Raw genomic sequence first — 8,468 nt, 5'->3', positions numbered from 1 at the left:
GGGGGGGGGGGGGGGTTCTAGAACGTAAAGGCATCTTGCCACTTTCTTATACATGAAATCATGATACTAACAAACGGGCCCTGGGAAGTAACGCTCTCTTCTTGCATATTGAGAAGAAAATTCCTCTGTCTTGACAAAAATCCAAGCAAAGTCCCCTAGAGCCATGCTTCCTCCAGGACCATAAGAAACCATCCCTCTCTATCAAGGCATTCCAGGCTGGTGTTTAATGAGGCAACAGTGAGACAGAATTCCCTGATATCTGCATCCTCCCTAATGTCAGCACCAGGGGTAGGGCTGTGCACACACAGGACTTTAGTTTTTCCTTAATATCTAGGAATTCAGATCGGACAGCTGGAAGAGAATAAGACTTTTTTTTTTTTTTTTAAAGGAGTATGACTCTGTAGTGCAGGCTGGAGTGCAGTGGCACAGTCTCGGCTCACTGCAACCTCCGCCTCTGGGATTTAAGCAATTCTCCTGCCTCAGCCTCCCAAGTACCTGGGATTATAGGCACCTGCCACCATGCCAGGCTAATGCTTGTATTTTTAGTAGAAATGGGTTTTCGCTATGTTGGCTAGCCTGGTCTTGAACTCCTGGCCTCGAGTGATCCACCTGCCTTGTCTTCCCAAAGTGCTGGGATTACAGGTGTGAACAACTGCATCTGGCTGAGAATAAGACCTATTGCTCTGCTAGGTTTTTTTCCCTTTGCAAAATTTCGAACATGTTTGATTTTGTTGATGGAGTATCTCAGACTCACTCAGCTTGCGTTTTGTCAAGAGGGGAACTTTGGAGGAGTTAGTGAAAGTTTGAGGATTTCACATGGGAGAAGGGACGTTTGCTTCACTTTCAGGAAGAGATGAGAGAAACCAATAACTTGTAGCAAGCATGCTGAATTAGCAAGAGAAGGTTGACTTGTAATCAAAGTTAAGTGTGAAATGGTTTTTTGAACTCTTAAACTCAGAAAACGAGCTTGCCAATCTGCTGTATCTGAGAGATAGCATCTTGGTACCCTGGAAAACGGTGTTCCAACAAAAATATTATTGCCCTCGTCCTCCTATCTATAAGAAAGTTCTCAAGATTATTAGAAATTCTTGAAAAAGCACAAGTGCATGCCTGCAGAAATATTAATGCCTCCAATTTAATTTATTGAAGGTGTATGCCAGCCTACCCCAGTCTGTCTCTTTCTCTAGCAGTTACCATTTTGGGACAATTACGTTTAATAAAATATCTCATATATAACAGAGCCCTAGGTGTCTCTACCAGGAGTTTCTTACTGGTACACTTCCTTTAACAGTGCTCTGCCTACCAGTGCTGGCTGCTTCTGTTCCATTTAGTTTGTCCTTGCAGAAGATCCATTAGCCCCATAATTAAACAACCCACTGTCCGATTAAGTCATTCTGTTACTTCAATTACATCCCATTGTTCATTAAATCCTGATGTTTGCACTTCAGCAATCTTGTTTTTAATACTCCTACCATTTGTGGAGAAACAGTGAAGTTAATTAACAATTCTTGAGCTTTTTCTTTTTCTCTCTACCATAGTGCAAATCATTTCCATTATGACTTGCAATAATACTGAAACCATTACTAACTTCATAGTTAGTGTTCTGAGCTTCCTGATCAAAGAGTGAAACCACTTTTTATAATCATTTTAGGTAAGTCATTCCCTCGTTGATGGCAAGTCGTGGAAAATGAAAAATTAACGTGTAATAGGTGCTTTAAATGACTTTCCTCTTCACACACTTTCTTCTCATGCCTGTAATCTTGGAATTAGAAAATAATTTAGTTATCTAAATATAAAAGTATTTAATTTTTTTCTTTATAGCTTAAATGTGACTCTATTATGTTATTGTTAGGATCATTATTTATATTTGTACCCCTCAGAGAATGGTAAATTTTATCACAAGTCATGGCAGAGATAGAAAGCATTTTCCAGATTTGTCTTGTTGCCATTGTCAAAGTTAGCATTCCATTTGAAGGTACTGTTATCTAGAGCAGGGACCAGCAAACAACAGCCTGTGGGCCAAATGTGGCCCCTCTGCCTATTTTTATAAAGTTTTATTGGAACACCTGTTCATTTCCTTATTGTCTATAGCTGCTTTCCTGCTACAGTGCAGAATGGAGTAGTTGTCGCAGAGACCATATGGGTTTTAAGCCTTAAATACTTTCTGGCCCTTTGCAGAAAGTTTGCTGGCCTTTAATCTAGAGCTTGACATAGTAGAGAATAAGAACTAGAATCCTCCCTCCCACAAACCCACAAACAGGCTTGGCCTCTTTCCTCCCCTTCGGGGACACAGCAATGGAAATGCCTTGCCACTATTTACAAGTCTGAAACTCATGAGGCTCTTTGCCAACACACAACACCCACCCCCACCCCCACCCCCCACCCTGCACCCGCAAATACTGTGAATACTGAAATCAGTTATCTTGGGCTAAATCAGACAACTCTTCATACTTGATTCTAGGATGGACAAAACGTTAGCAAATGCTAGCAAGTATAGAAAAATTGGTGAGAGAAACCTAAATTTGAGAAAATTATCTCCATTAACTTTTTTTTTTTTTTTTGAAATGGAAAAAGGCTCTCGTTACCCTGTCCTCCACCCCCTACTCTTCTGTTAGGGTAGCAGGTCCCTTGATCCAGGAAGCTGTGATTTATGGATCTTCGTGGGGAAAGGAAAAGGGGAGCAGAGTGAAGAGGGGAGGCTGGACGGGCAAGTGCAGCTCAAAGGGGAACGTCAGATAGAATGTCCCAGGGCTGCTGACTCTGGCTTGGAAAGAAGCTTAGATCAGAAGTTTCCCTGAGACTTGCAGTTCTAACTCTGGCCTCATGCTGCTTCTACGGAACTTCTGAAACTGAAGTTTCTTTCTTTTTTCTTCTCTCTTTAATTCAGGTTCGTATGAGAACTAGGCTTTTCTCTTGACTTTCATTTGGCCCTGAAATAAAATTAGAAATATATTTTATAGGTTTTATTTAATGAAAGCAATCATTGCTCCAAGGCCTTTTATGATAAAGTTGCCAGTTTGTAATAAATTCTTTTACAATTACTTTCTAGGCATTATAAGGTATTACAGAAAGGAGGCAGCAACATTCCTGCTTTTATTAGCCAAGAATATGGTTGAGGAGACAGTGAGGTAGCCAGATCATCTTCTCATGTGGGAAAAGACCTGTTCCCTGCCCTTGATTCATCCTGCCAGCCCCCTGCAGCCTTATCCTCTCTGCCTCCTCAATACCCAAAACCACCAAATCATGTGACGGGACGATGGGTAAAACCGGTAGTGAAAGGGGAATGCAGTTACGTGTTCCCAGGCCATCTGCAGAAGAGGTGGGGTTTGGAGTCTGATAGTCTTGGGTTTGAATCTGGGCTCAGCCACTTTATTCTGGGCAAGTCTCTCAACCTCTCGAAACCTGTTTCCTCTTCTGTAAACAGGCAATGACCAAAACCTGCCCTCGCATATTTGTGGTGAGGTCAGAAAATAATGCGTGTACCGCGTCTAGCCATCTTGCCTGGTGTGAGTAGGTGTTCATTCTTTTTTCATTCCGTTTTCCTTGTCTGAGGTGTGCTCTTGTCTCCTGTAAGCTTCGCTAAGCAGAAAGTGTCCCCTCAGTATTCTTTTTGGTTGGTTATTTATTGATAATGTGGGATGTGGGGGAGTTGATGAGCTGATTCCATCATCATGAAAAGCATTTCTTGGGTGCCTGTGTGCTTATGTTCTTGTTAAAAATGTTACATACGACCCTGTAATGGGGCATTTACAACCTGTGGCAGACAATATCCCATTGGGCAGATGCGAACAGGAGGCAACCGTGATAACCTGTGAGAGGCTGATGGCTGACATGCTACAAAGGGGCCAGGCCCTTCTAGCCTGGCCCTCTTCCCGGGCCTTCTGGACCGTACATTTTCCAATAGCCTTTTCTTTCTCATAACCCTCCTTGGTAATAGGCATCATTCCCAAATCAGTCAGGATGCAGTTCAGCTGTACGGAACAGAGACCCAAGATGTCTGTGGCTTCAGCAACAGAGAAGCTGAGTTCTCTCCCTGGTGGCATTCTGGGTGGGCAGTGCAGGGCTGGTAGAGCAGCTGCTCCTCTCTTGTCCTCATATTCTAAGTGTCTACTCACCCCCAGCCTCATTCCCCATCCCAGCCAGCAGGGTGTAAGCAGGGCTGTAGAAAGCAGGGCAGATGGTCACCAGCCATCTTTTAAGGAAGTGACACATAACATACCCACTTAATGTCGTTGGCCAGGACTTAAGTCAATAACTCGGACTTAGTCATAACTAGGACATGTCCTGACTCTGAGCTGCGAAGCCAAGAGGCCAGCTCTGGGTCACCGTCTCCCAGTGCCTCCTGGCCCTGCCATCCTGGTCACAAGATGGCTGCCACCGCTCCAAGCACTACTCCCCCTTTTGTTTGGATAGAAGACTTCCGACAGGGCGTGGTGGCTCACACCTGTAATCCCAGCACTTTGGGAGGCCAAGGTGGGAGGATCACTTGAGCTCAGGAGTTCAAGACTAGCCTGGGCAACACAGCAAGACCCTGTCTCTAAAAAAAAAAAAAAAAAAAAATTTAGCCAAGCTTGGCAGTCTGCACCTGTAGTCTCTGCTACATGGGAGGCTGAGGTGGGAGGATTGCTTGAGCCTGGGAGGTCGAGGCTGCAGTAAGCCGTGATCACATCACTGCACTTCAGCCTGGGCAACAGAGTGAGACCCTGTCTATTAAAAAAGAAAGAAAGAAAACCCTTGCTTTTATGTGTTGGCCAGAGCTGGGTTACATGACCAGTCCCTGGTGAAAGAGAAGGGAGTTGCTGCCGATCATGCCTCCCAACCCAGGCTGGACCCACTGCTGTGCCGACCTGGCCTTTGTTAGCAGAGGAGGGATGGCTGCTGGTTGGATGACAAACCAGATCTGCCACTGCAGATTACTGACACTTTCCTGCCAAGGAAATAGGAAGAGGCAGGGCAGTCCCTCTAAACAGAGGGCAGATTTCTGGGGAAGGGACCAGTGTACATTTTACAGCTCTTTAGCCTTTCATGGGTATTTTCTGGGTATTATGCCATCCCATAGATTTGGACCATGCTTACTTTGCAAAACATTCTTGTACTTCGAAAGGCAGGATCACCAAGTATTTAAGAACACGGAGCTTGAGTACCCGGTTCTACCATTTTCTTTTTTTTCCCCACAAATAACACTTTTTATTTGCCACTATTTGAAGTCTGAACTTTAAACAGATTCTTGGACTGGTGGTTCATATCCATCAGCTCGTTCAACTTTAGCAGCTGTCTCGTCCCCAGTGGCTTTTCCAGAACTACTGCCTTCACCATGAAGCTCCATGAGCTTTCCCAATTCAAACTTGGGCTTCTTCAGCATTTTTACTTTTCTAACGAAGACATCATGGAGAGGATAAATAGATTGGCAAGCCTTTTCTATGTCTTTTCCAATGCTGTCTGGAATCAATTTATTGACCACTTCTTTCAAGTCATTTGTCTGCACCTCTCGGGTCATGATTTCCATCATCTTCTTCCGGATTTGGCGGACCTGTTGGTGCTGAGCGTAAGAGGTCTTCCGTATCTGATTGTTACGTTTTTTAGTAAAACCAACACAGAACAGACGAAGCAAGTAACCATCAGTAGTCTTGACATCAACATGAGCTTCAATCATTGTCTGCCATTTTTTGACCATGGAACACATTTTGTCATGGGTAAGATCCATGCCATGGAAGTTAGTCAGGCAGTTTTTACCCTGAACATCTTCAGTAATCAGCTTGAATTTTCTAAATGCAACTTCATCATTCTGCAAATCAGCAAGACTCACTTCAAACACACGACCCTTGAGACCATCAGATGCAATTTTCGTTCCTTGGGTCCTCGTGACGAGCGTCTTTCCAATATTTCTTATATTGAACATAGCAGGTGCTTTCACCTCATACCAATCTTTCTTAGAAAATGGATCAACCACTTTCTTCTTGGCTCCCTTTTTGCCGCCTTTCGTAAGGCGCTTGTTCTTGCCAACCGCCATGATGCTAGTCAGAGAGCCAAAAAGGGTTCTACCATTTTCTTGCTGGGTGACCTTGTGCCATTTATTTAACCTCTCTGTGCCTCAGTTTCTCATCTGCCACAAGGGGATGAGTAAAAGAATCTACCTCACAGGGTTGTTCCTGAGATTTATATATACAAATACACACACGTCATTTAAAACAGTGTCTGGCACCTATAAAGCACTCCTTAATTTGCTATTATTATATGTCATTATTTAGTGATCCTGTCACTCCTTTGAGATAGGAACAATGAGGATTTTAAGGCTCAGCGAAGTTAGACGACTTCCCTACATTCCCTCAACTGGTGAGCAGCAGAGAATGGGAGGGTCCAGGTGGCCCGGTGCTGGCCTGGAACTCAGGGCCCTGACCCCCGCTGTCCTCCCTACTCAGAATCCTCTGTGGACACTTGCCAAGGGTGATAGTCACTGATGGGTGACTGTTGTCCCACAGGTGATGCTTTTGTCTCCGAAATGTATCATGAATTATCTGAGAACAAGGACTATGTCATAATATCTCTCTGACATCCCAGCCCTAATACCAAATAGGGCAGGAGAATGTGCCAGTTAAATGGGCTTTGGTAGGAGTGTGGGAGCCGGAGAGACGGCGCTTCCATTGAGGTATCTCCCCAGATGGGGTACAGCGGCTGAGGGCAGACACTGTGATGTCACGCTGTCTGACATGGCACAGGCATCTGCTCCCCATCACAGAGCAGAGGCCCGCGTGCGCTTTCCCAGCCTGGGGGTGGAGGTGTTAAGAGGCTGACCCCAAGGGCCTTGACTGTACTTACGCCTTAAGAAACTGCTGTTTGAGCACTAAGTGTTAGCAGCATAAAAAATGAACACAAATCAATTTGTGTCTGAATTTACTCTCAGAATTCCCTGTGGACTCTGTAAAATGCCATTTTACCTCTTTTCCACCCATCTAGCTGTGGAGGCAGTGGCAGATTTACATTATTTTACATCCAGTTAAGGGTTTTTTTTTCTTTTGGTTATGTTTTTAAAAAGAACATTTATTGCCCATAAAAAGGTGTTTTTGTTAAAGACAACAGTGCCTTCAGGTAGTAATAGAATGCTGTTTCACAAATATTTATAAAACTATTAAACAAGCTGAGATTGCTGAAGCTCTGATTAAAAGGTGCCTCCAATTCATCTTTCCCTTTAGAAACTGAAGTAGCTTAACTGCAGTTACCCCCCACCATGAGAAGATCACCTTGTAGAGAAATAAGGCAAGACTCCACCAAGATCATAGGTGGTGGGACCAGCATTGACCCCTTCACACCCATCCCTCCCACTGGTGTGGGGAATTTAGCTTAGGACATTGCTTACAGCCTGGGCTAAGCCAGGGTTTTTGGAGGGTCAGGAGGGCTCCTGGGCTATAGGTGGAACCAGGAGGAGGGAGAGAGGGCGGGTGGTAAAGCGGGGACGGCATAGCCGAGGGTTTTGTGGCACCAGTTGTGCAGTTAGGCAAATCTGGCTTCGATTCCTGGTTCTGCCACTGGTGAGCTGTTGCTGGAGCAAGTTACTCAGCCCGTCCATGCCTCAGTTCCGTCGCTCTACAACAGGGATGGCAATAAGAATAATACAACCTCCTGCACCAGCATGTTGGGAGGATTCAGAGAAATAGGTCTTGAAATGTTTGGCAGAGCATCTGGTCCCAAAGGCCCCAGGAAACATTTCTAGAAAAGGAAGGCGAGGAGAGGACTTGGGTGTGAGGCTTCACATGTTGGTTCCTTCTAGATACTCTGCCCACCAGCTCCCTGCCTTCTCTCCTGTCTGGTCTTTTTTTGTTTCTTCTTTGTGACCAGACAGGCCTTTGAACCCCTTCCTAGTGGGTGGCTGGCCCAGAACACAAAGGTTCTCTGAGAGCAGGCAAGGGAGTGACTTTGTTGCAGGAGGGAAACTCGTACAGGCCAGATGGAGATCACCGGCTAACCTCAGAGTTCAGATTCCACTGATTTGGAGTTTTCATCATTTGGTTGAGACCAGAACAAAATTTACTCTTGCGTAATTATCAACAGGATTATAAGGGCAAGATTTAGTGGTGTTTGTCTCAGCTCTTTATAAACACCATAAACTGGGTGGCTTGTAAATAATAGAAACTTATTTCTCACGGTTCTGGAGGATGAGAAGTCCAAGATCAAGAGTTGGTGTCCTGTGAGAGCCCCGTTTCTCATGATGGTGCCTTCCTGCTGGGTTCTCACATGGCGGAAAGGGCAGGGCAGCTCTCTGAGGCCTCTTTTTCTTTTTTTCAAGACAGAGTCTTGCTCTGTCTCCCAGGCTGGAGGGCAGTGGTGCGTCTTGGCTCACTGCAACCTCCACCTCCCAGGTTTTATGCCATTCTCCTGCCTCAGCCTCCCGAGTAGCTGGGACTACAGGCGTGTACCACCTATGCCCGGCTAATTTTTTTTGTATTTTTAGTAGAGATGGGGTTTCACCGTGT

At 45.0% G+C, this 8,468-nt stretch overlaps 2 protein-coding genes across 2 annotated transcripts in view; one reads left to right on the top strand and one right to left on the bottom strand.

Annotated features, from left to right (window-relative positions):
- LOC131380755 (uncharacterized) overlaps window positions 1-8,468 on the top strand; it is a 517,791-nt gene that overhangs the window by 118,092 nt on the left and 391,231 nt on the right. The gene's annotated exons all lie outside the window — the stretch shown is intronic.
- Window positions 5,157-6,021, bottom strand: LOC116479091 (small ribosomal subunit protein eS1-like). Its single transcript, XM_032762218.2, has one exon. It carries the CDS (start codon window positions 6,008-6,010, stop codon window positions 5,216-5,218), a length of 795 nt encoding a protein of 264 aa, XP_032618109.1. The 5' UTR covers window positions 6,011-6,021; the 3' UTR covers window positions 5,157-5,215.

The sequence above is a fragment of the Hylobates moloch genome, unplaced genomic scaffold (genome assembly GCF_009828535.3).
Source record: "Hylobates moloch isolate HMO894 unplaced genomic scaffold, HMol_V3 SCAFFOLD_12, whole genome shotgun sequence".
NCBI lineage: Eukaryota > Metazoa > Chordata > Mammalia > Primates > Hylobatidae > Hylobates > Hylobates moloch.
This window is presented reverse-complemented; position numbering and strand designations above follow the sequence as displayed.